This window comes from Carlito syrichta, unplaced genomic scaffold, assembly GCF_000164805.1.
Source record: "Carlito syrichta isolate Samal-C Ts95f unplaced genomic scaffold, Tarsius_syrichta-2.0.1 Scaffold308181, whole genome shotgun sequence".
NCBI lineage: Eukaryota > Metazoa > Chordata > Mammalia > Primates > Tarsiidae > Carlito > Carlito syrichta.
This window is the reverse complement of record NW_007252277.1, coordinates 22,212-47,130: the sequence shown is the minus strand read 5'-3', so window position 1 is coordinate 47,130 and position 24,919 is coordinate 22,212. Positions and strand designations below refer to the sequence as shown.

Here is a 24,919-nt window from a genome sequence, read left to right as displayed (position 1 = left end):
TTTAGTTTTAGTCTCACTCTGTCACACAGGATGGAGTGCAGTGGCACCCTCACAGCCACCCCACCGTCGACCTGCTGGACTCAGGCGATCCTTCTGCCTCAGCCTTCCAAGTGGCTGGGACTTCAGGTGAGCGCCACCATGCCCAGATAATTTTTTGATTATTGTAAAGATGAGGTCCTGCCAAGTTGCCCAGACTGGTCTCGAATCCCTGGATTCAGGCAATCCTCTCGCCTCTGCCTTCCAAAGTGCTGGGATAATAGCTGCGAGCCACTGCACCTGGCTTCTAGCGCAATTTAAATTCTGTTCTGGGTTTCCCTGAATACAAACCAGCATTCTGAGGAGGAACCTCTGGATTCTGCAGCATATCCCTAACACTATGGGGGGTAGAGGTATGGGTGAAAAAGAGACAGGACATCTAGATGGGAGGAAGGAGCAGCACAGGAACAAGCCTGAACGTGAATATTTTCATACCAAAAGCACAAGATGGAAAACTGGCAGACCACACAAACCCATGCATCTTCTCTCTGCCCCATGCTCACAACACCATCAGGCAGTTTGGGGAATGGGGCAATGGGGTAGAAGTGGAGTGCAGACCGGACAAGGAGTATGAGGGGCAGACCTTGCAGAGAGCTCTGAGAACAGAGTGAGGGCACCAGAAAAGAAAAGAGCAAGACTTCTGGATCAGAGGAGACAGAGCTGACTAGATGAACTTCGTGGGCCCTCGGGGAGTTCAGATCCATGTGTGGCTTCTTGAAACCACTGTTCTCCAGGTCTTTGAAGGATCTGCTAGACTAAGAACCTTGCAGTCAGTGGAGGAGGGTAGGAAGAAATTCCCAAACATCTGACTGAGGCAAGGCTGGGCAGGTGAGAGGGTGGGAGCAGGGCCACCTTCCCTGGAGCTGATGAAGAGATGGGAAACTGACAGTCCCAAGATTATATGCAAGAATGCAGGTGTTACCTCCATGTAGTGACTGAGAGATACAGAGAGGAAGAGGCAGAAATCCAGGAAGAACCAGGAACGCAGATGGAAAGACTAGAACACAGACAACATTTCTGCACACATGTATGATTGTGATAGGGAACAAATGACTAGCTCACGTCTGTAATCCCAGCACTTTGGGAGGCTGAGGCGGGAGGCTTGCTTGAGGCCAGGAGTTCAAGGCTGCAGTGAGCTATGATCATACCACTGCACTCCAGCCTGGGTGACACAGTGAGGCATTGTCTCTAAAAAAAGAAAGGAGCCGGGCTCGGTGGCTCAGCCTGTAATCCCGCGCCTTTGGGAGGCTGAGGTGAGTGGATTGCCCGAGCCCGCGGGTTCAAGACCCTCCTGGGCAGCGAGACCTCATCTCTACAATAAATCACAGTATCAGCCGGGCGTGGTAGCGCATGCCTATAATTCTGGCTACTTGGAAGGCTGAGGCGGAAGGATTGCCGGAGCCCAGCAGGTCAAGGCTGCGGTGGCCAGGAGTGGCCACTGCACTCCAGTCTGGGCGACGGAGTGAGACTCCAACTCAAAAAAAAACAAAAAACATAAAAGGAAATAAAAGGGCCTGGAATGGGTGGAAGGGAGGCAGGCAAGAGAGGGGGCAGGGGTAAGATTTGGTTTTGTTCGGTTTAAAGACATAGGGAAAGATATTTGGGAGCATCTGTCATACTGAATGAGCCTTTCAAGACAGAAGTGGAGACATGAAGTTTTTAGTGACTTTTACTGAGTGTGGAGTGGTCCGATCTCATTCACCACCAGTGCCTGAAGAAAACCTCCAGGAAAGATGGAAACTCTTCTGCGTGGCATTCCAGGGGGCATTCCTGTTTCGATGAGTGGTGCTGAAGAGAACCTCAGGTGAGCTCACAAAGGCTCGGGAGTGTTCAGGTTATATATGCACATATGCATAGCCACATATCCCAACACAGCAAGAGCCTTGCTTATAAATCCCTTCATCTGTCCTCTAGAGACATGACCATGTGTGTCAAGACCCCATTAAAATTCCTTCTGGAGTGACTCAAGCCTGTAACCCCAGCACTTTGGAGGGCTGAGGTGAGAGGATTGCCTGAACTCAGGGGTTTGTGACCAGCCTGGGCAACTTGGTGAGACCTCAACTCTACAGTAAAAATTTTTTTTTAATTAGCTGGGTGTGGTAGCGTGTGCCTGTAGTTCCAGCTACTTGGAAGGCTGAGGCAGAAGGATCGCCAGAGCCCAGCACGTCGAGGCTGCGGTGGCTATGAGCATCCCACTGCACTTCAGCCTGGGTGACAGAGTGAGGCTCCAACTCAAAAAATAAATTAATTAATTTAATGTAATTTAATTCCTTCTGGGAGCCGGGCATGGTGGCTCACACCTGTAATCCTAGCACTTTGGGAGGCTGAGACAAAAGGATTGTCTGTGTCTAGGGGTTCAAGACCAACCTGGGCAACTTGGCGAGACCTGGTCCCTACAATAAATCAAAAACATTAGCTAGGTGTGGTGGCACACCCCTGTGGCTCCAGCTACTGAGACAGAAGAATCACCTGAGCCCAGCAGGTCAAGGCTACAACGGCCGTGAGCATGGCACTGCACTCCAGCCTGGGTGACAGAGTGAGACTCTGATTCAAAAAATGAGTAAAGTAAAATAACATAAAATAAAATAAAATTCCTTCTGAGATGGGCATGGTGGCTCATGCCTGTAGTTCCAGCACTTTGTGAGACTGAGGTAGAAGGATCACTTGAGGCCAGGAGTTCAAGACTAGCCTAGGCAACATAGTGAGACCTGCCCCCTGCCATCTCTAAATAAAATAAAATTCCTTCTGGGCAGAAACTGAAGATAAGAGCAGAACCTAGCCGGGCTCGGTGGCTTAGGCTGTAATCCCGCGCTTTGGGAGGCTGAGGTGAGTGGATTGCCTGAGCCCGTGACTTCGAGACCCACCCGGGCAACTTGGCAAGGCCTCATCTCTACAATAAATAAAAAAATTAGCCAGGCGTGGAGCGCACGCCTGTAGTTCCAGCTACTTGGAAGGCTGAGGTGGAAGGATCGCAGGAGCCCAGCAGGTCGAGGTTGCGGTGGCCGGGAGCGGCCACTGCACTCCAGTCTGGGTGACAGAGCGAGACTCCAACTCCAAAAATAAAAAAGGAGCAGAACCTGAGTGGCCTTTGGTGAGACACCTGCGTCCCTACAACAGGCCTCTTGGACTTTTCCGCCCATGCTGCTGTGCCTCTGCCTACGTAAATGCATCTGTGTGTACACAGTATTCCATGAGGAGCAGGGATACTGAACGCCACACAACAGAAAAACCATTTGGCCCAGCTCCATCTCCGCCTACTCAGACATATGCTTCTCGTGGTAGCAGAGACATGTCTATGTAGCTAAAACAAACGGAGTGAGGCAGTGACACATAGGCTGACAATCTGAGAGATGGAGGACGGCATGTCAGCTGCTCCACTCTCTGCTGGAACCTGTAGACACGCAGGATTTCTTAGTGCAGGTCACACCCACAGTACTCATGTAAGTCTGAGATGCTTCCTGAAGACCATGACAATGATGGAGCAGAGATGCTGTCCCTCATCATGCACGTGCACACACGCGCGCGCGCGCACGTTCACGCACCAACTCCCAGGGCCCCTCTGCACCCCCACAAGATGCCTGCCTTCCCCTCCTCTCAGTCCACAAGCCGACATTCGGTTCCACCTCTTCCGTCAGCCTTGACTACCCCCACCCACGCTGGCACCTGTCTGGCAGCTCCCATCCACCCCCTCAGCCCTCAGGAGGCCAGGACACACGTGGAACAGGTTGATGCTGTTCTCCCAGAAGTGGAGCGGGATGGAGGTGGGGTCACTGGGCAGGCCGGGTCCCCGAAGCCTTCATCCCTGCTTCCACAGAGGCATAAAGCAGCCTGTCCTGGCAAGGGACAGTCATCGCTCAACCAGCAGGCAGAGAGAGCCCTGGACCCTCACCCCGGATCCAGCTGCTGGACAGGACCCAGCACCACTCCCTGGTAAGAACTTGGTGACAGCAGAGGAGGCAGGGGGTGTTCTGGGGCTATAGGAAGATGGGCAAGGCCAGAAGGGCATGGGACGCCTCCAATCCAACAGATTGAGAAGCCCATGGGCCTTGGGAGGGAAGGGAGAGGAAACCCTGTGAGCGCCTCTTTGGTGAGAAGGAGGCTGCCATCGCTCGAGCCTTCCCCAGATACACCCAGCTCCTGCCCCAACTTGGCTCTCCCAGGAATGAGGGGTGAAAAAGCATGTGGGAGCTGGCAGAGTGACCCCACACATCTGTACCTGGACCTCCTGCTTCCCTGCCACTGTGAGGTACCTACAGTGGAGCGAGGCACTTCCAGACCAGCTGGTGTGTCCTCTTCCACCCACAGGGGTTTGCCGGCTGGCCACCCAGCCAGAGCACCTGGATTTGAACTTCAAAGACAGACGCCTAAGATGATGAACCGCAGGCTTTCATGGGCCCCACATTCTCCAGGGCCCTCTCACCCTGGCGTATGTCTCTTGGGGCCACATTCATTCATTCTTTCCACACACATCTGCCAAGCTCTAACTCTGTGCCAGGCACGGTGCTTGGTGCTGATGCTGCAGGGGTGACTAAGACCCATTTCCTGCCCTCCGGGAAGTCACAGTCGAGGAGGTGAGAGTCAGGTGAACAGGTCATAACAACACGAAGTTGCAGGTGTTTCAGGCGGAGATGTACAAAGAGCTTTGGTGGAGTCACCAGCTGCCTGAAGGCTTGAGGGAAGAGGTCAGAGGAAGTGACCTGAATTGAGTCTTAACCCTTTCCCCATTTAACTGAGGATGCTCACCACAGTACTTGCTGCTGCAGCGTTTACCCTGAGAATAAAAGAGGAAGAGAGAGAGAATTACAAAATACAGTAATTATCTTTTTTTAAGAGAAATTCTCTTAAGATTAGAGACAAATTCTGTTTAGAAATAACTCCAAGAACAGTTCTTATATTTTATTTTCACATCGAAAACTGGTCACATTTGCTTCAATCTCAGCATGTTGGCATAAAATTAAAAGAAAGCAGCAGTAAACTGCACATTTTTTTCCTAAACGGGTAAAGGGTTAAAAGATGAATGGAGATTCTTTAGGTTGGGAAGAGGGTATTGTAAGCAGAGGGACCAAAAGCAAAGAGCATCAGGACGCCTGCATCTAGGGGCAGTCCCTGGAGAGAAGTGGGTCTCCTCATACCTGGGAGCTGGGAGGCAGGCACAGGGCAGCACAGGGGCCAGGGACGTGTACCCCACCCAAAGAAAGAGCAACTGGGACGGGTACCTCCCAGGTCCTTGGCACCCACAGTGGCTGTTTCCTTCCTAGCGATCCCAGATCCTGACTATCCTCTGGTGTGAGAGGAAGCTTTACTTCTGTTGCTAATGCAATTCCTCCACCGGGCTCTGTGTCTGTGAAGAAAATGGGTGTGGAGGGAGAAAACAGGTCTTGACAAAGGAAGGGGGCTCTGGCCTCTCCGGCCTGCTGTGTGACTTCGGGCAGCTATTTCAGCTCTCGACCCCTGGCTGCCCTAATAAAATGACTTCTTTGGGTCTTCCCAGCTCTGACACCCAAGAATCCAGGCATCTATAAGAGGTCTCCCTGCCCCAGAGCCGGTGACCCTCTCTGCAGGGGCCTTCCCAGACAGCCGCCTTGACACTCTCCTGTCTTCCCAGCCCATACACAGAGAGACAATGACTATGTTTGAAAACGTCACCCGGGCTCTGGCCAGACAGCTGAACCCTCGAGGGGACCTGACACCCCTAGACAGCCTCATCGACTTCAAGCGCTTCCATCCCTTCTGCCTGGTGCTGAGGAAGAGGAAGAGTACGCTCTTCTGGGGAGCGCGGTACGTCCGCACTGACTACACCCTCTTGGATGTGCTTGAGCCCGGCAGCTCACCTTCAGGTCAGCCTCAGGGTGGGGTGAGAACCGCGGGATACTGAGCGATGGGAGCCAGGCACCAGCCCGAGAGGAGGACTCCAAAGCCCTCTCTGCCCAGACGTGGCTAGGTGCCATTTAGGCTCAAGCTCTCATTAAGAGCTTGGGAGGCTGGGGCAGGAGCATGGGGGCGTGCCTCTCAGCCCAGCCTCTTTTGTCTTCTCCCTCCTGCAGATCCAACAGATACTGGGAGCTTTGGCTTTAAGAACATGCTGGATGCCCGTGTGGAGGGAGAGGTGGATGTGCCAAAGACTGTGAAGGTGAAGGGAACTGCGGGGCTCTCCCAGAACAGCACCCTGGAGGTCCAGACACTCAGTGTGGCCCCCAAGGCCTTGGAGACCTTGCACGGGGAAAGGTGAGAGTGGGCAGGGCTGAGGGGTGACCAGAAGGGAGCGGGGCAGTGCTGGATAGGGTGCTTTGGCCCTCAACTGAAGGTGGGGGTCCTCACACTGCCAATGTGGTCACTACTCTTGAAGATGACCCTCTGGCCCATGGGTGCATCCAGGCCATTTTCTAACCTCTCCTCTCCGTGCTCCCACTGCCTCTAGGACCACCTCCCCATGTCACACACCCATGGGAGGAGCATATTCACATCAGCCTGTGGTGTGACCGTCTCAGTTTTCTTTTCTGCAAAATGATGGGTTTGGAGGATCTTCTCTAAGTTTCCTTGCAACTCTAAGACACTAGAAAGGGAGGTGTGAGTTTTAGCTGCTCCCTGCTGAGCCCTGAGCTCTCCTGCCTGGCCCCGACACACGCGAGGCACACCCTGGGGAATGCTGCCCCACAGCACAAGGGGTGTGGCAGGGGCCCCATGGATGCTGGGCGCTGTGGATGTTTGGCCTGACAGGGGAGCTGGCTTGTAAGTAGTTAAGCAGTGGTTGAACAAAGGAGGTGAGGACTGGGGAGGTGCTTGGGAAGTCACCCAGGAAACATTTATATAGCTCTGTTTATATAGTAAAGCTCCCTACTACACATGGGGGTGCACCTAAGACATCTTTGTCCAAATACTTTGCAATCCAAGAGTGTGAAAAAAAAAGTGTGCAGTAGTCAGCGCTGTAAGAATGGCTCGACTGAGGCTTGGGGTGGGTTGGGGGACTGGGGAAATAAGGAAGGATCTTGCAGAAGTGGCAACTCATGAGTAGGCCTTGAAAGGTGAGTGGAGGCTGGGTGCAGTGGCTCAAGCCTGTAATCCCAGCACTTTGGGAGGCCAAGGTGAGGGGATTGCCTGAGCCCACGGGTTCAAGAACAGCCTAGACAACTTGGCAAGACCTCATCTCTACAATAAATCCAAAAATTAGCCGGGTATGGTAGCACATGCCTGTAGTTCTGGCTACTCGGAAGGCTGAGGTGGAAGGATCTCCAGAGCCCAGCAGGTCAACATTAGGGTGGCCGTGAGCATGCCACTACACTTCAGCCTGGGCAGTGGAGTGAGACTCCAACTCAAAGAAAAAAAAGAAAGGTGAGTAGAAATTGGACATGCCAGGCTGGGAGAAGGGTACTACAAAGGCCTATTACATAGCTGAGCAATCTCAAAACCAATAAGGACCATGAAAAGCCAGTCTGGCAGGGGCAGAAGAGGTATAAGTAGAGTGAGCGGGAGATGTCGGGTGGACCAGATCATGAAGGAGCCAGGTGACAGGTCAAGAGAGTGAACTAGTCTGTAGGCCCCAGGGAGACCTTGACAATGCTCTGATGTATCTCAGGACTAATCTGGCCAGATGGAGGAAGGGTGTCAGAGAGAGGAAGAGGGACAGGGACTTGAAGCAGGCAGACCAGGCAAGACACTGTCCCACTATTCCATCAGCAAAGTAAACTGAGGACCCAGGGCTGGGGGAGGGCAGTGAAGAGGGAAAGAGCGGATGCCAGGCCTGTTGCAAAGGGAGATGGAATGAACTGGGCTTGGCAGCTGATTGCAGGATGAGGGTTTCATCAAAGATGACTCTGAGATTTGAGCCAGATTGTGACATTAAAGGCACTATTACAGGTGACATACAGGAAGACAGGTTAGTGGTAGATTCAGACAGAGATTGTGAGTTCCTTTTGGATGTTCTGAGTCTGTGGCTCTGCTGAAACATTGACTGAGAATGTTTAACAGGTAGTTGGAAACAGGGTCCTGGAGCTCAGGAGGGAGGTCAAAGTAAGGATACACATGTGGTGGTCAGCAGTATAAAAATTAAAACTGTAGCCAGGCACAGTAGCTTGTGCCTATAATCCCAGCACTTTGGGAGGCCGAGGCAGGAAGATCCCTTGAGTCCAGGAGTTCAAGACCAAACCTGGGCAACATAGCAAGACCTCCTCTCTCCAAAAATGTTTTTAAAAATTACCCAGGCGTAGTAGCAAGTGCCTGTAGTCCCAGCTACTCAGAAGGCTGAGGTGGAAGGATCCCTGAGCCCAGGAGTTCAAAGTTGCAGTGAGTTATGATTGTGCCGCTGCACTCAACCTGGGCAGCAGAGACACTGACACAAAAACAAACAAAAAACCTGTAGAAATGGGAGTGCTGCCGGAGGGAGTTCAGAGAACAGAGGAGTTAGAACAGAATCTTAAGAGAACATGAAATTGTAGGGAACCAGCTAAATGGGCACACGGGCTACAGACAGAATGGATAAGGTTCAGAAGTCAAAAAAACTGCAGTAGAGCCAAGATGATCCACTGTGATCAGAAGTCAGGATGGCACGGAAGGTCTGGGCAGCAGGGTCAAGTGTTGCGCAGAGTAAGGGAAGGTTTGATGTTAGTAAGTTAGTTGGTAAGTTCTGAGTTTGATGAGCAGGAGGTCATTGTGACTTCAGGTGAGTAGTGGACACAGAAGGCAAATTATAGAGAATTTAGGAGTGGGCAGTGAGGAAGTCAGTAATACCTCTTGAGATGTTTCCCCATGAAGTGAAGGAAAGAAATAGGGTGGTAATTGGAAGGAGTAGCACTATCAAACAAAGGGAAATCGTTAGGAACAGGGACATGTTTGCATATGGAAGCAAACAGAAGGAGCAAGTGGAGAGGAGGACGGGTGTTAACAGCAAGAGAGAGGATAAAAGATGGAAAGAAAGGATCCCAAAAGAGACAAACAGGGAGGAAAGAGAGGAGAATCTACCCCTAGCTGAAGGAAGAAGGAAGTAGGAAGCACCCATGAGGCCCTGTTCTGGGCCAAGTGCTGAACCAGGTCATTACCTAGTTTATCTCTCAACAACATGGAGTTAAGCATCATTATGCTCATTTTACAGATGAGGCAACTGAGACTCAGAGAAGCTACCCTCCCAGTAAGCAGGAGACCGGGCTGACAGCCTCAGACTTACTCAGGCCCTGCCTGCCACCACAATGTCTAGCTCTCAGGAACGGATGAAGGAAAGAGGAGGGTATGGCTCAGTCAGGGAGAAGGTCTGAGCAGTTTCCTTATGTCCCTCCTGCCACAGGAAGCTGGCAGCAGACCACCCGTTCCTGAAGGAGATGCGAGACCGAGGAGAGAACCTGTACGTGGTTATGGAAGTGGTAGAGACGGTGCAGGAGGTCACTCTGGAGAGAGCTGGCAAGGCAGAGGGCTGCTTCTCTCTCCCCTTCTTTGCCCCGTTGGGGCTACAGGTTTGACTCAAACACACATGTTGTCTCTCTCTCTCTCTCACACACACACACACACACACACACACACACACACACACACACACACACACACTCAGCCCCTTCTCGGAGGCTTTGTTAACCTTGCCCCATCCATGCCCACCTAGGATACTGAAAAGGACCCATTCCTTCCCCCTGCCTTCAAGAGCTAAGCCCCAGCTGGCTAGACCCAGTCCTCCGCTCTGGTCAACGGCGCCCGGTGTGGGCAGATGCCTGTGCCAGATGCCACTGGGAGCTACTGGGGAATAGAGAGTCACACTCAGGCGTTTTCCCTCAGTCTAAAGAGGAGACATCCTTGCTTCCAGAAAGTTCTCAGACTTATAAAGGAGACACATGGGTTAAAGCCCAGAGAACACAGGCTTGGAAAATTCGATGGAAATAAGTGATGTTCTACATACCCATAGCTACTGAGTATAAATATTCAAAGGATGATTTAGGATTTGGAGGAGGGGTTAGTTATGGAAGGTTACCTGAATGAGGTGAGCATGGGACAGATGGCGAAGAGGAAGAAGGAGCCAGGGCCTGGATGAGAGCTCTAAGGTGGGACAGGGCAGGGCAGGTGATGGAGCAGGTCTGTCTAGTTCCCTTCACATGTCTGAATCAGAAAGACAGACAGAGATTGTTAGAGGGATAATCAGCAGCAATGAGTGGAAGGGCTCCAAAGCCCATCCCAAAGTCCAGCTGGGTACAAAGATGATGGGTGACACCACTGAAGACTTCCCAACTTCTTATCACCCCAAAGGTGCTCAACCCAGACCCTGCACCCCCACTCCCAATGTCTCATACTTAGGTAATTCACCAATCCCTATTGTCTGATCCTAGGGATCCGTAAACCACAAGGAGGCTGTAACCATTCCCAAGGGCTGCGTCCTGGCCTTTCGAGTGAGACAGCTGATGGTCAAAGGCAAAGATGAGTGGGGTGAGCAGAGACCAGCGTGTTCTTCCCACAAGATGAGAATTCTCTGCACCAATAATAAGGCAACCTGGTCCCCTCTCAGGGTGATGTCAGAGAATGAGTGAAGGAGTGGATTGTAGTCTGACTGTGGGAAACAGAGCTACAGGGGCTGCTCTCTCCTGGATGCTGAGCACTGTGGTCAAAGTGGGGAGAAGGCACAAAAATGAACAAGCATAACCACTCAAGAAGGGTATGTCTAAAGGAGGAAATAGACATAGACGCCAGTATAGAATGCAAGGTAGAAAACAGTGCAATTAGCCAGGTGTGGTAGCCCACACTTGTATTTCCAGCCACTCAGGAGGCTGAGGTAGGAAGATTCTTTAAGTCCAAGAGTTTGAGGCTGCAATGAGCTACAGTCGCACTACTGTAATCCAGTCTGGGTGATGGAGCAAGACCCTATCTCTTTTTTTTTTTTTTTTTGAGTTGGAGTCTCACTCTGTCGCCCAGACTGGACTGCAGTGGCCGCTCCCAGCCACCGCAGCCTCGCCTGCTGGGCTCCGGCAATCCTTCCGCCTCAGCCTTCCAAGTAGCCGGAATTACAGGCATGCACTACCATGCCCGGCTGATTTTTTGATTTATTGTAGAGATGAGGTCTCGCTGCCCAGGCAGGTCTCGAACCCGCGGGCTCAGGCAATCCACTCACCTCAGCCTCCCAAAGGCACGGGATTACAGGCTGAACCACCGAGCCCGGCTGACCCTATCTCTTAAAAAGTAAAAAAAGAAAAGAAAAATGAAAAAAGAAAATAATACTATCATAGAAGAGAATTTATAGAGGAAGAAAAACTTGCTTCCAGCAATTGAGGCTGAAAGAGAATTAGATGAGGCATTTAGGGGACAGAATCTAGCCCTTAGCAGAGCCCTTGGGCTTGAGACTGGAGAAGAAAACTTGGGGTGGCTGTTCAGTGTCCTTCTGCTCCCCCTCTCTCCCCTCACAGATATTCCACATATCTACAACGATAACATGCAAACCTTCCCTCCCGGAGGTAAGTAAAATTGTTCACTGGCTCCCACATCTTCTGCCCTTCCCCTGACACTATCTGCTAAAATCTTCCACCCTCTAAAATAGCTTCTACCATAATGCCCCAAGGAGCCCCTGCTTTTGTTTCCGGTCTCTAAAAATATCTATCCTCAGCTTGAGGAAAGATAGAGACATATCAATATTGCCCAAGAAAGACAGAGAAACAGACAGAGACAGGAAGGCACAATCGGAAGCAGAATTAAAACTTGGAGACAGTGTGTGTTCCCAAATCGCGGGGGAGGATGAGCTATCACCATCTCCGTGTGTTTTTATACTGATCACTGATAAACCTGCCTTGATAATTGCTTTAGATAAAAAGGCAGAAATGAGTTTTGTGCTGACAGATGTGCATTATTTCTATCTTCAGAAAGGCCAGGAGAGGAGAAGTTCATCCGTAAGTGTTTCCTTTTATTCCACAGCAACTTTCTTGACTCAGAATTTTAAAACACGAATCTTTCTCCCCTTCTCTGTGGGACTTGACAGGGAAGATGGCAAAGCAGTTCTCAGCAAATAACTGTCCCTGAAACGTGGCAGAAATTCCAATCACATGGGGAAAAAGCAGTGGAAATGGGAGGTCTTTGGACAAGATGCCAGGTGGTCTGATGTCTCAGACCTTTTTCCCTAATGACCTTAGTAACCATAACCTGCCACACACACATCTGCAACTCCGCTGTCTAGCAACTGGGGCCAGAGCCACTGAGTCACAGTGATGCTGAGAGCAAGAGTATCCTTAAGATGGCTAGATCTCGGCCGGGCATGGTGGCTCACACCTATAATCCCAGCACTTTGGAAGTCAGAGGTGAGAGGATCACCTGAGCCCAGCAGTTCAAGACCAGCCTGGGCAACTTAGCAAGACCTCATCTCTACAATAAATCAAAAAATTAGTCGGAGGTTTGGTGGCACACTCCTGTTGTTCCATCTACTTGGAAGGCTGAGGTGGAAGGATCTGCACTCCAGCCTAGGTGACAGAGGGAGACTCCAACTCAAAAAAAAAAAAAAAAAAAGGCCAGGCTCAGTGGCTCAACCTGTAATCCCAGCACTTTGGGAGGTCGAGACAAGTGGATTACCTGAGCCCAGGGGTTTGAGACCAGCCTGGGCAACTTGGCAAGACCTTGTCTCTATGATAAAAATAAATAAATAAATAAAGCTACATCTCCCAGGAGACAGACAGGACATATTTCCTCATCCTCCTTAGTGTCTCATCCCCCGGGTATGGCTGCCATTGTGAAGGACTACATTCTTATCCATGTCTTTTCTTATTTTCTCAGTTATCCAGGCATCTGATATTGGTAAGGAATTTTTTTAGTTTCTCCCAAGACTTTGGCATGAAGGTGGCAGGAGAGGCATTAGGCTAGAGGGAGGGGAAGGCGAAGGCAAGAGCTGAATCCCAGGTCCCAGGGATTAAAGCCATTTCCAGAGAGTCACTCACGCCAAAGCAGGCCAGATGTATTCTTAGGATGCCAGGACCCCAGAGGGCTGGGCCTGGGTTCACACCCTCCCTGATCTGCATTCATGGACACAGATGCACTGCTCCCTGGAGCAGCCTCGTTCCAGCCTTCGCTCACTCACCAAAGGTATTCTCCTTTGTCAACTAACTCATTGAGAAGGGAAAATAGACCTTCTTTCTCAACTCTGAGCTGGAGTCTTGGAGAACAGAAAGTCAATTATGCACTGCTATGGGGTGAGGCCTGGGATCCCTGCTGGGTTAGATGATAATATGAGCCCTGGTCCACCTCCTCATCCCAACCCTCAGGTCAAATCTGGGGGATAATTTCATAAAACTTCTTAAAACCGTATTTCTTGGTAAAGAAAAAAATAGGCCAGGCTCAGACCTGGGTTAGGATATGAGGAGGGCTGAGTGAAGGAGCCTGGCAGGACAATGTTTACTGGACAGGGAGGGTGCCAGGTAGAGGCCTGTGTGCCACATTTACTGTCCCCATAGGAGATGTACACCAAGACTTCAGGACACTAAAAGAAGAGGTTCAGAGAGAGACCAAGGAAGTGGAGAAGCTGAGCCACGTAGGGCAAAGCTCCCTGCTCAGCTCCCTCAGCAAACTCCTAGGAAAGAAGAAGGAGCTCCAAGACCTTGAGCTTGCGGTGAGGCCCTTGTGGAAGGACAGGGATGTAGCAGAAGGAAGGTCTGGGCGGAGGTAGGGGTGGGTATTGTCACTGGTGGGAGGATCTGACAGTGGCAGAAGGTAGCCAGTGGCCATGGCCAAAGGAGTCCACAGTGGATATCCTCCCCAAGGTTGGCCAAGTGCCCCCAGGCTGCCAGGCTCCCTTTGTCCCCTGGAAAAGCGCAAACAGGCCGGGCTTGATGGCTCAGCCTGTAATCCCAGCACTTTGGGAGGCCGAGGTGAGTGGGTTGCCTGAGCCTGAGGGTTCGAGACCCGCCTGGGCAACTTGGCGAGACCTCATCTCTACAATAAATCAAAAATGAGCCAGGCATGGTAGTCTGCACCTGTAGTTCCAGCTACTTGGAAGGCTGAGGTGGAAAGATCGCCAGAGCCCAGCAGGTCGAGATTGCAGTGGGCGGGAGCGGCCACTGCACTCCAGTCTGGGTGACAGAGTGAGACTCCAACTCAAAAAAAAAAAAAAGAAAAGAAAAGAAAAGAAAAGAGCAAACAGCACAGACTCCCCCAAGGCACAGGCTCCCTCTGGTGGCCAGAAGGTAGGCGGCTAGGCCAGAGGGCCCTCTGCTGGAAGAGGGCTGGAACCTTTCCTTTCCAGAGTCCAAAACTCAGGAACCAAGGAACCCAGGAGTCTGATACTTCTCAGGACTTGATACCTCAAAAAAGAAGTAGGGGAATGGGAGAGAATTAACATGGATAAATGGGATTATTATGTGCCATGTTGGGCTCTTTCCCCATGTTATCTTCAATAGTCCCAACCTCTCCCCGCAGCTTGAAGGGGCTCTCGACAAGGGACACGAAGTGACCCTGGAGGCGCTCCCGAAAGATGTCCTGCTGTCAAAAGAGGCTACAGATGCCATTCTCTATTTCCTCGGAGCTCTAACAGGTAAATAGGGAATAAGGTCTTCATTTACCAACTTTTTCAGTGATAGGATGAATTGCTCGAACAGATTACCAAAAGAATGAATAAATTAGTGAATGAATGACAACTCATACTATGGTTAAGTAGTTTATAGCTACATTTTTTTAAAATTGATTTCGTTCCTAAGGATTCACTTGGCCACCTTGGGTGATCTGAGAAGACAGCCTAGTCTTGCTAACAGAGTTCAGGAAATAACCCTGGTTTTATACATATTTAAAACTAACTTCTGCATATAGCTAAGCTCATCGCTTTTTTAATTTGTTTTTTATTTTTTTGGAGTTGGAGTCTGCGGTGGCACACTCACAGCCACTGTAGCCTCAATCTTCTGGGCTCAGGCGATCCTTCTGCCTCAGCCTTCCAAATAGCTGAAACTACAGGTGTGCGCTACCACACTTGGTTTATTTTTTGATTTATTGTAGAGATGAGGTCTCACCAAGTTGCCTAGGCTGGTCTCGAACCCCTGAGCTGAGGCAATTCTCTTGCCTCAGCCTCCAAAAGTGCTGGGATTACAGGCTTGAGACACCACACCTGGCCCAGTTTAACACTTCTATATTGATACTTTGATATTATCTTTAATTTCAGGAGGTAACATCTTCCGATCTTGCCACTAAATTATTTTCTTCCCTCTGCATGAAACATTCCCCCACTTAGAAAAACTCTCTGGTCTTTCAGATGTTAAGTTGAAATGTTTGTTCCCTTAAGAAGCTTGTCCTCCAATTCCAGGAGCAAAGTAGACCCCTCAGCTACGGCTCCCTTAACACCTATATTGTAATTATGCCTGACTTTGTCTTGTTCACATAATCACAAGTTCATTGAATGAAAGAAAGCAGTTTTTCCCTAACACTCAGCAGAGATGTCAAGAATAGAGCAGGCATTCAACTATGAATGAATGAATAAATGCTGAAATTCTGGAAGTATACTTTTCGGAGTTTGTGGTTTTCTCTGCACCAGCAATACTCATCTCTTTCTGTTTTTTTCTCCAGAGCTAAGTGAAGCCCAACAGAAGCTGCTGGTAAAATCTGTAGAGAAAAAGATCCTACCCCTGCAGCTTAAGCTGGTGAGAAAAAAATGGCAGATACTGGGGAGATTTGGGGGATAGCTAGAACCAATGGAAGGATGTAAGTTCTAGAGGGCCCCATCACCACACACACACACAAAAAGACCCAGATGGAACGTTAGGTGAAGTTACAGAGTTATATTAAGGGGAGCATAGCCTTCTTGTGATCTTTATGAATTAGGGAAGAGGAAGAAACTTCCTAGTTCTTTCTTTTCATGCTGTTCTGGTTCCTTCCAGGTGGAGAGCACGATGGAACAGAATTTCCTGCAGGACAAAGAGGGTGTTTTCCCCCTGCAACCCGAGCTGCTCTCCTCCCTTGGGGAAGAGGAACTGACCCTCACGGAGGCCCTAGTGGGGCTGAGTGGCCTGGAAGTGCAGAGATCGGGCCCCCAGTACATGTGGGACCCAGACACCCTCCCTCGCCTCTGTGCCCTTTACGCTGGCCTCTCGCTCCTTCAGCTGCTGACCAAAGCCTCCTAACCTGCCCTTCCCATCTACTTCATGCTTCCCTAACACCTTTTCAACCACATCGTGCTGTGTCCTTCGCACCCATAGATATTTCAGAGTCAGGCTGAGGATGACCGAAATTCTAGCTGGTCACTCACGATAACCAATTTCCACTTGCCCAACCATACATCTCCCCCGCTAAGCCCATCTGCTGATGCTCAAACCTTCTAGAAGCAGGAACACTTTCAAAGCTATGAGCCATTTCAGCAAAACTAAAAAAAAAAAAAAAAGAGAGAAAGAGAGATAAGCTTTCTATCCTAATCCCTCCTACTTGTGCTTCCAAAAAATAAACTTTCCTGGAATTAACGGGAAATATTATGTCAATCTTAGGATTAGATGTCTTTTGGTGTTTTTCTTTAAATAATTTATTAAAAGAAAAAAAATTTAGTCCTATTCCCAGCCAAACTGATGCAAGGAAATTCTTGATTTGTGCCAGAAAAATAAATGATCATTGCCATACTCCATATAGATTATATGTACACAACTACAACTGTATAATGTCCTCAGGCTAGCTGCTGAATACTCAGAATTACCAGGATGTAGAACATGGAATCTAGATTCTTCTTTTTTTTTTTTTGAGTTGGAGTCTTACTCAGTCGCCCAGACTGGAGTGCAGTGGCCGCTCCCGGCCACCGCAGCCTCGACCTGCTGGGCTCCGGAGATCCTTCTGCCTCAACCTTTCACATAGCGGGAACTACAGGCACGCACTACTACGCCAGGTTAATTTTTGACTTATTGTAGAGATGAGGTCTCACCAAGTTGCCCAGGCGGGTCTCGAACCCGCGGGCTCTGGCAATCCACTCACCTCAGCCTCCCAAGGCGGAAATCTAGATTCTTTTTTTTTTTGAGTTGGAGTCACACTCTGTCACCCAGATTGGAGTGCAGTGGCTGCTCCCGGCCACCGCAGCCTCAACCTGCTGGGCTCCGGCGATCCTTCCACCTCAACCTTCCAAGTAGCTGGAATTACAGGCATGCACTACCATGCCCGGCTGATTTTTTGATTTATTGTAGAGATGAGGTCTCGCTGCCCAGGCGGGTCTTGAACCCGCGGGCTCAGGCAATCCACTCACCTCAGCCTCCCAAAGGTGCGGGATTACAGGCTGAGCCACCGAGCCCGGTGAAATCTAGATTCTTAAGTGAGAAGATCATCAAAGCAGCTTGTCTTCAAAGAAAAGCATTTGGGAGTTCCCTGGGCCTGGGTTGAGGGAAAGATTTACAGATATGTGATAAAAGCCCCAAACAAAAATAAAACAGCTTTTGCCAGGCACAGTGGCTCATGCCTGTAATCCCAACACTTTGGGGGGCCAAGGTGGTAGGATTGCTTGAGTCCAGGAGTTCGAGACCAGCCTGGGCAACATAGGAAGATCTCATCTCTACCAAAAAGAAATTAGCATGCGCCTGTAGTCCCAGCTTCTCAGGAGACTGAGGCAGGAGGATCACTTGAGCCTAGGATGTTGAGGCGGCTGTAAGTCATGATTATACCACTGCACTCCAGCCTGGGCAACAGAGTGAAAAAAATAATAAAACAACTTTCAAGTTTATTGACTAGAAAATATAGATGAATCTTCTTTAAAAAAAAAAATGGGACCAGTCTCAGTGGCTCAGCCTGTAATCCCAGCACTTTGGGAGGCTGATGAGAGTGGATTGCCTGAGCCTGAGGGTTCGAGACCTACCCGGGCAACTAGGCGAGACCTCATCTCTACAATAAAACAAAAATTAGCCGGGTGTGGTAGCACGTGCCTGTAGTTCCGGCTACTTGGAAGGCTGAGGTGGAAGGATCACCAGAACCCAGCAGGTCGAGGCTGCAGTGGCCGGGAGCCACCACTGCACTCCAGTCTGAGTGACAGAGTGAGACTCCAACTCAAAAAAAACCAAAAAAACTTGTGATATTATCTTCTTTCACCTTTCTGTGTTCTGTCCTGGAATTCACGGTGGTTGTGGGAGGAAGTAGTGTGGGTAGGCATGGATATGGACCTACTAATATGCATATTGAAGTTTCATCAAACTGTTAAGACTTATATCATCCTCCTCTGTATAAAAGCTGGGTTTGAACATCTTTCATCGACCTCTTGTGAAGTAGTTTTATGAGTGGAATAATTTCTCTAAGCCTTTTGGCCCTGGGAGTCAGACTCTCCTCATCTTAACCACCCCTTGCCTGGGCTAGTTTCCTCACTCACCAAGAATTCATGACCAACTACCAGAAGCTTCATGTTAAACCATCCTCCCCCATCCTGGGCACCTTCCAAAATCCCACTATATTGCTCATAGGCATTCTGGGTTGTTATCTGCTGACTTGACTGTTTTTTTTCCTTGTGATGTAAACTTAATAGAGAGGTGAGCTAACATCCTAACTATCCAGAAGAGTAACTTCTTTGATTGTTAAGGATCAACAACAAAGTTCATCTGTTTTCTTTCTTATCATTTGCCCACTTCAATTACAGATGTGGTATTATGAAGAAGAGGCTGCAGTGAGTTTACTGCAGTAATGACTCAAAAGTCCTGTTATCCATCACTCAGCCCTGGGTGGAGAAGGGGTGAGAGGACAGTTAAAGAGGAATTGGTCAAGGCATGTTCTCTAAAACTGGAGCACATATCTCTCCATTTAGCAAGTGGCTGTGTTAATGCAAGGAACTATTTGCTGCAACAGTATGAAAAGGAAGAAACAAAAGCTATGTATGTCTCCTTGATATACAGAAAATTCAGGCTGGGCACGGTGGCTTATGCCTATAATCCCAGCACTTTGGGAAGCCAAGGTGAGAGGATTGCCTGAGCCCGCGGGTTCGAGACCAGCCTGGGCAACTTGACAAGACCTCATCTCTACAACAAATCAAAAAATCAGCCAGGCATGGTGGCTCGTGCCTGTAGTTTCAGCTACTAGGAAGGCTAAGGCAAAAGGATCACCTGAGCCCAATAGGTCGAAGCTGCAGTGGCTGTGAGCGTGCCACTGCACTCCAGACTGAGCAACAGAGAGAGAATCCAACTCAAATTTTTAAAAAAGATAAAGAAAATACAAAGAGGGATATGGTCAAAACATGTTCGCTGCCCTCTGGGTCCTTACAACAGGACAAGATTGTCTTGTAGGGTTGTCAAAAGTCTAAAACTCAGGACTTGCATTTATGGGAGAGATAAATGTTCCAAGATAAAGAGGGAGCTTTGTTTTGCATCCTAAAAAATTGGGACCTCCTCCTGGCTTCACCTTCCTTGCAGAATCAGTGGGGCGGGGGTGAAGGGGTTCTTTGAAAAGTAAGTGGGCAGGGTCTCTGGGCCAGTTTCCTTCCCCTTAGGTATACCATGATTCTCTCCTGGGTACACCATTATTCTGTTCCCCACTTCACAACAGTGTCTGTCTGGCTGTATAAAGGCCATAAAGGCTCCCTCGGACAGGCTCCCTGAAGCCTCAACCCCCAAAGCACATCGCAGCCCAGAGTAGTGTACGGTTATGTATACCATCCGACTCCCACACAGACTACTACATTCTTGAGCTGAGTTTTTCACGCACCCCGGGTGGACCCCTATCCTTCATTTAACCGTAAGTGATGCCACACACATAAGCACGCTGCCCCCTGTCCGCACTCCCAGGCTGCAGAAACCTCTTGCCTTATTTTCAGCACTAAACTAAAATCTGACAAGGAAGTCCGAATCCCACAGGGTTCTTCCTACTCTCCAGTTCGGCTCAAATGCAACAGCCTCTAGCTCCACGTCCCTCCTTCGCAGCCTTCTTTCCTTCGCTCGCGCCGGATGCACCAGGCCGCCGTTGAACACCAGCCTCGCGGATCTGGAAGGCGACCCGGGCCCGGGGCACACTGAGCCAGCTTGGGTGCAAAGCCCGCCCGGCTCGTGACGTCATCTCGCCCTTGCTCGGATAGGCGGTTCTCACTCCACGCTAGTTAGGACGCTCTCAGAGTGCGTGGTAACCCAGACTGGAGACTGAGGCGACCTCTTGTGGACATCCACAGACATGAACTCGATAGGAACATCAAAAAAAAAAAAATCAACACACTGAAGCACTCGAAAGCAAGCCCCACAAACCCACCCAGGCTCCTCCCCGCTCCTTCGAAGCTCCGCCTCCATCCTGCACCTCGGCTGTTGATTTCTTTCCCCTGTTGACTCGGCCATCGGCCCGCCGGGCCTGGCGTTTCCCAGAAGGCCCAGCGTCGGGAAGGGGTTTGCAGCTGCTCCGTCATCGTGCGGCCCAACCGTAGCCCGCGCTCGTGTGCAGGCCCGGCTCGGTTCCTGGCCCCTGGTGCGAGGGTTCACGCGAGGCTCCGGCCTCGGTCCCCGGACTAGGCCGAGACCCCGGGCGCCATGAAGCAGGAGGGCTCGGCGCGGCGCCGCGGCGCGGACAAGGCGAAGCCGCCGCCCGGCGGAGGGGAACAAGAACCACCGCCGCCCCCGGCCCCTCAGGATGTGGAGATGAAGGAGGAGGCGGCGGCGGGGGGCGGGTCCACGGGGGAGGCCGACGGCAAGACGGCAGCGGCAGCGGCTGAGCACTCCCAGCGAGAGCTGGACACCGTCACCTTGGAGGGTACGGGAGTCCGGGCCGGGGACGTGCCACGACCACGGGTGACAGCGACCCTGGTGATTCGGCTTCTCCCTGGGATGCCAGCGCGCCTCCACTCCCCCCCCGATTCCTTGGGATCACCCCCAAATGCTTGCCCCCACGACCCTGACACTCCCGACCCCAGCCCCGTTAACTGAGTCTTCTTTCCAGACTGGGGACCACTCCCCGCGCATCCCTCCGCCCTGCACCTGGGGTCACATCTCGATCTAGGTCTCACTGGGCCTGGGGACCCCCTGTTCTATGTCTTCCGCTTTCTGAGCGCTCCCCTCCGACCTCCTCCCTTTACATCCCACCCGACTGATTCTAGTGCCCCCAGCATATGCTTGATTGATCGCTGTAGAAACCAGTGTTTGTGTTTGTGTGTAATGACCCAGGATACTGGCCCTGAGTTTTAAGAGATTTTTGTTGTCCTCGCTGCCTTTAGCAAATTCCCTCAAAAAACTATTTTGGCCTAATATCTTGTTTCTGTATTTCTTTAATTGAGGTGCTCAGGCTATACCATTGCTCTTTTCCTTTCCCCACAGGTCCCTGCCGCCCCCCCCCGTTCTAAAAGATTTGAACACATACACAAAACTTTTTATGTGTCATCTTTGAGTTCATAACACTCACCTTTGGCCTAAACGCCTATATATCCATCTCCCATTTCTTTTCTCCTAGGTTTCCTGTTCCCAGTTTCCTATAACTCCCCTTTTTTCCTCCAAGTTCATGTTTTACTTTCCACACTTACAACATCCTGTCTACATTTGAAGTAGGTAAAGTGAGAGCTTCCCGCTGTGATCCTGGTACTATTTTCCTGGTTCTGCATCATGTGAGACCAGACAACTTACTGAGTTTTCTTTTCTTTTTTTTTTTTTGAGTTAAAAGTCTCACTCTTGCCCAGACTTGAGTGCAGTGGCCGCTCCCGGCCACCGCAGCCTCGACCTCCTGGGCTCAGGCGATCCTTCTGCCTCAGCCTTCCAAGTAGCAGGAACTACAGGCATGTGCTACCACGCCAGCTAATTTTTGATTTATTATAGAGATAAGGTCTCACCAAGTTGCCCAGGCGGGTCTCGAACCCGCAGGCTCCCCAAGCAAGGGATTACAGGCTGAGCCACCGAGCTGGCTTGAGTTTTCTTTTTCTTTAATTGCATGAGAAACTAGCTCAAAAACATTGAGAGAAACAAAGTGATGCTCCTGGGGGGCGCTTTTGAGGATGTGATGGTGTTGACTGCATCAGCTCTACTCTAAAGTTGTACAACAGAATCAGCATCTAGTAAAAGTCCTTTTACCTGATATAGTGATAGCCAGCGGCAAAGATGCCATTCAGCAGTAACTACTCAATATGTTTGTTACAAGCATTTCAGTTTCTTGTTATAAAAGTAATTCGTGTTCATTGTAGACATTTAGGAATATGAGAAGTCTAAAGTAGCTGGGGAGAAAACTAAACCATGGTTAACATTTTTTTCCTAAGCCGGGCTCAGCGGCTCAGCCTGTAATCCCAGCACTTTGGGAGGCTGAGGTGAGTGGATTGCCTGAGCCCATGGGTTCGAGACCCGCCTGGGTAACTTGGCGAGACTCATCTCTACAATAAATCAAAAAATTAGCCAGGCGTGGTAGCACGTGCCTGTAGTTCCAGCTACTTGGAAGGCTGAGGTGGAAGGATCGCCGGAGCCCAGCAGGTGGAGGCTGCAGTCGCCGGGAGTGGCCACTGCACTCTGGTCTGGGCGACAGAGTGAGACTCCAACTCAAAAAAAAAAACCAAAAAACATTTTTTCCTATGAATTTTTGAGCTGCTCTTCTATAATTAAGAGCAAGTTACATATACAGTTTGTATCAAGGCATAACTACAGATGATTTTGAATTTTGTGTTTTTATTTAACATACCCATAAATATAATCGGCATTCAATTTATTCAAGAAACATTTATTGAATACCTAATATTACAGTTAAGAGTACAAGATGGGTGCAGTGGCACGTACCTATAGTCCCAGCTACTCTGGGTGCTGAGGCAGGAGAATTACTTGAGCCCAGGAGTTCAAGGTTACAGTGAGCTATGATCGCACCACTGCACTCCTGCCTGGGCAACAGTGAGACCCTGTCTCAAAAAAAAAAAAAACAAACCACAAAATGCAAAAACTTAGAGTACAAGCTCTTGAATTAGTTTCCTCATCTGTATAAATGAGAGTAATATCTACTTTACTGGGTTGTGAACATTAAAACGCTTAGAACTGTGCCTCACATATGGTGAACACATAGTAAGCCTTCCATAAATATCAACTGTTAATTATCTTATTAATGTGGCCCAGATACCCTGTGCTTAGTGCTGAATGTATAAAGGTGACTGAGAAACTGTCAATTGATTGCATTCCCTTATTGCTTGACATTTAAACTGTTTTTAGTTTCTTGCTACTATAAATAGCTTTGCAAACATCTTTATGCCCAAGTTTTAAAATTTATCTTTAGAATTATTTCTTCAGTGTAGATTCCCAGAATCTATATGCTGCAGTCAAAAAGGTGAAATTTTTAATGCTTTTGATAGATATATCTTCATGTGTTATAAATCTTCATGTGTTTCTTTCGTTTTTTGTTTTTTCTTCCTCTGGATAATAGATATTATCCAGAAAAACTGTGCTCATTTACATTATATTGGCAGAAATGTACTTTTCACTGTACTCTATAATTTTTTTAAATGTTGCTAATTTGGTAGTTTTAAGATGTTTCCATTTGCAATTATTTGAATACTAGTAAAATATATTTTTGGCTATTAGCTATTTGTCTTTCCTCTTCTGTGTATGTTAGTTTCCATTTTTATTTTGAAATTGTGGCACTATAGTATCTCTTAGCCATTTATGCAAACTCCTTTGAGAATAAAAATAGGAATCTTTGATCACATTTATTCCAGATGTTTTCTTTTGTTTATACAACTATCCAAACTTTATGAAGTCAAGTTCATCAGTCTTTGTGTGTGTGTGTGTGTGTGTGTGTGTGTGTGTGTGTTCCTCCATTGTTTACATTTAGAAAGTCTTGTCCTATTTTGAGCTCTCATAAATCTTCATGTGTTTCGTTTTTTGTTTTTTCTTCCTCTGCCATCCTCTACTCCATACCAGCTACATTTTTCCTTGCCTTTTAATTATGTCTTAAAATCAATGTGCAAAAACAGTAAATGTTGCTCAGCCCCATTAAGGCGAAAGAGATGATTGGCCACAGTTTGCCTGTTTGTAAGAGGCTCCCTAGAACTACTTGCCTGGAGTGATGGGAGAATGGGAAGTAACATTGTTTTCTCCTCTGGTCCTCCGCAGACATCAAGGAGCATGTGAAACAGCTGGAGAAGGCCGTTTCGGGCAAAGAGCCGAGATTTGTGCTGCGGGCCCTGCGGATGTTGCCTTCCACGTCACGCCGCCTCAACCACTATGTTCTGTATAAGGCTGTGCATGGCTTTTTCACCTCAAATAATGCCACTCGGGACTTCTTGCTCTCCTTCCTGGAAGAGGTGAGTAGGTCAGGCCAACTTAAGGGTTGCGGGCTTGGCCTCAGACCCCCAGGATACCATGTTTCCCATCCTGAAGACCTGTAGCATGGGGAGTGAAGCCAGAGCAGCCCACCTCAATATGTATCTGTCCAGTAACAAGAGAACCATCCTTCTGCCTTGTAGTGTCATTCTTCCAAACTGGAATCAGGACCCTCCCACCCAGGCTCATTTCCCACTACCTCCCAGCAGAGATATCCTCCACTCCAGTTGGTTGACATCTCTGTTGTCCTAGGAGAAAAGGTCACTGCCTCTGTGCCTTAACAGCTTCACCATGAACCGGGCTCGGTGGCTCAGGCTGTAATCCCATGCTTTGGGAGGCCAAAGCAAGTGGATTGCCTGAGCTCACGGGTTCAAGACCAGCTCAGGTAACTTGATGAGACCTCGTCTCTACAATAAATCAAAAAATTAACTGGGTGTGGTGATTCGCATCTGTAGTTCCGGCTACTTGGAAGGCTGAAGCAGAAGGATCACCAGAGCCCAGGAGGTCAACACAGGGGTGGCCGTGAGCTTGCCACTGCACTTCAACCTGGGTGATGGAGTGATACTCCAACTCAAAAAAAAAAAAGCCTCACCATGGAGGAAGTATAGAACAGTGGTTAAGAACACAGGTTTCGCCGGGCTTGGTGGCTCAGCTTGTAATCCTGCACATTGGAAGGCTGAGGTGAGTGGATTGCCTGAGCCTGCGGGTTCGAGACCCGCCTGGGCAACTTGGTGAAAACTCATCTCTACAAAAAAAAAAAAAAAAAA

The 24,919-nt window shown here is 49.3% G+C and overlaps 2 protein-coding genes across 3 annotated transcripts in view; both read left to right on the top strand.

Moving 5' to 3' along the window:
* The first annotated feature begins 3,860 nt into the window (after positions 1 to 3,860).
* On the top strand, positions 3,861 to 16,161 carry GSDMA (gasdermin A). The gene is made up of 12 exons (XM_008065173.1): positions 3,861 to 3,966; positions 5,655 to 5,873; positions 6,081 to 6,261; positions 9,311 to 9,476; positions 10,335 to 10,431; positions 11,403 to 11,450; positions 11,853 to 11,879; positions 12,754 to 12,774; positions 13,428 to 13,582; positions 14,389 to 14,503; positions 15,523 to 15,596; positions 15,834 to 16,161. The coding sequence occupies exons 2-12, from the start codon at positions 5,660 to 5,662 to the stop codon at positions 16,074 to 16,076; spliced, it is 1,341 nt and encodes a 446-aa protein (XP_008063364.1). The 5' UTR covers positions 3,861 to 3,966; positions 5,655 to 5,659; the 3' UTR covers positions 16,077 to 16,161.
* A 3,929-nt stretch (positions 16,162 to 20,090) lies between these two features.
* PSMD3 (proteasome 26S subunit, non-ATPase 3) overlaps positions 20,091 to 24,919 on the top strand; it is a 19,726-nt gene continuing 14,897 nt past the window's right edge. For both annotated transcript variants that reach the window (XM_008065172.2, XM_008065171.2), the window contains exons 1-2: positions 20,091 to 20,628; positions 23,943 to 24,133. In XM_008065172.2, the coding sequence (XP_008063363.1) occupies positions 20,409 to 20,628; positions 23,943 to 24,133 (411 nt within the window). In that variant the 5' untranslated portion in view covers positions 20,091 to 20,408. The remainder of the gene's footprint in view (positions 20,629 to 23,942; positions 24,134 to 24,919) is intronic.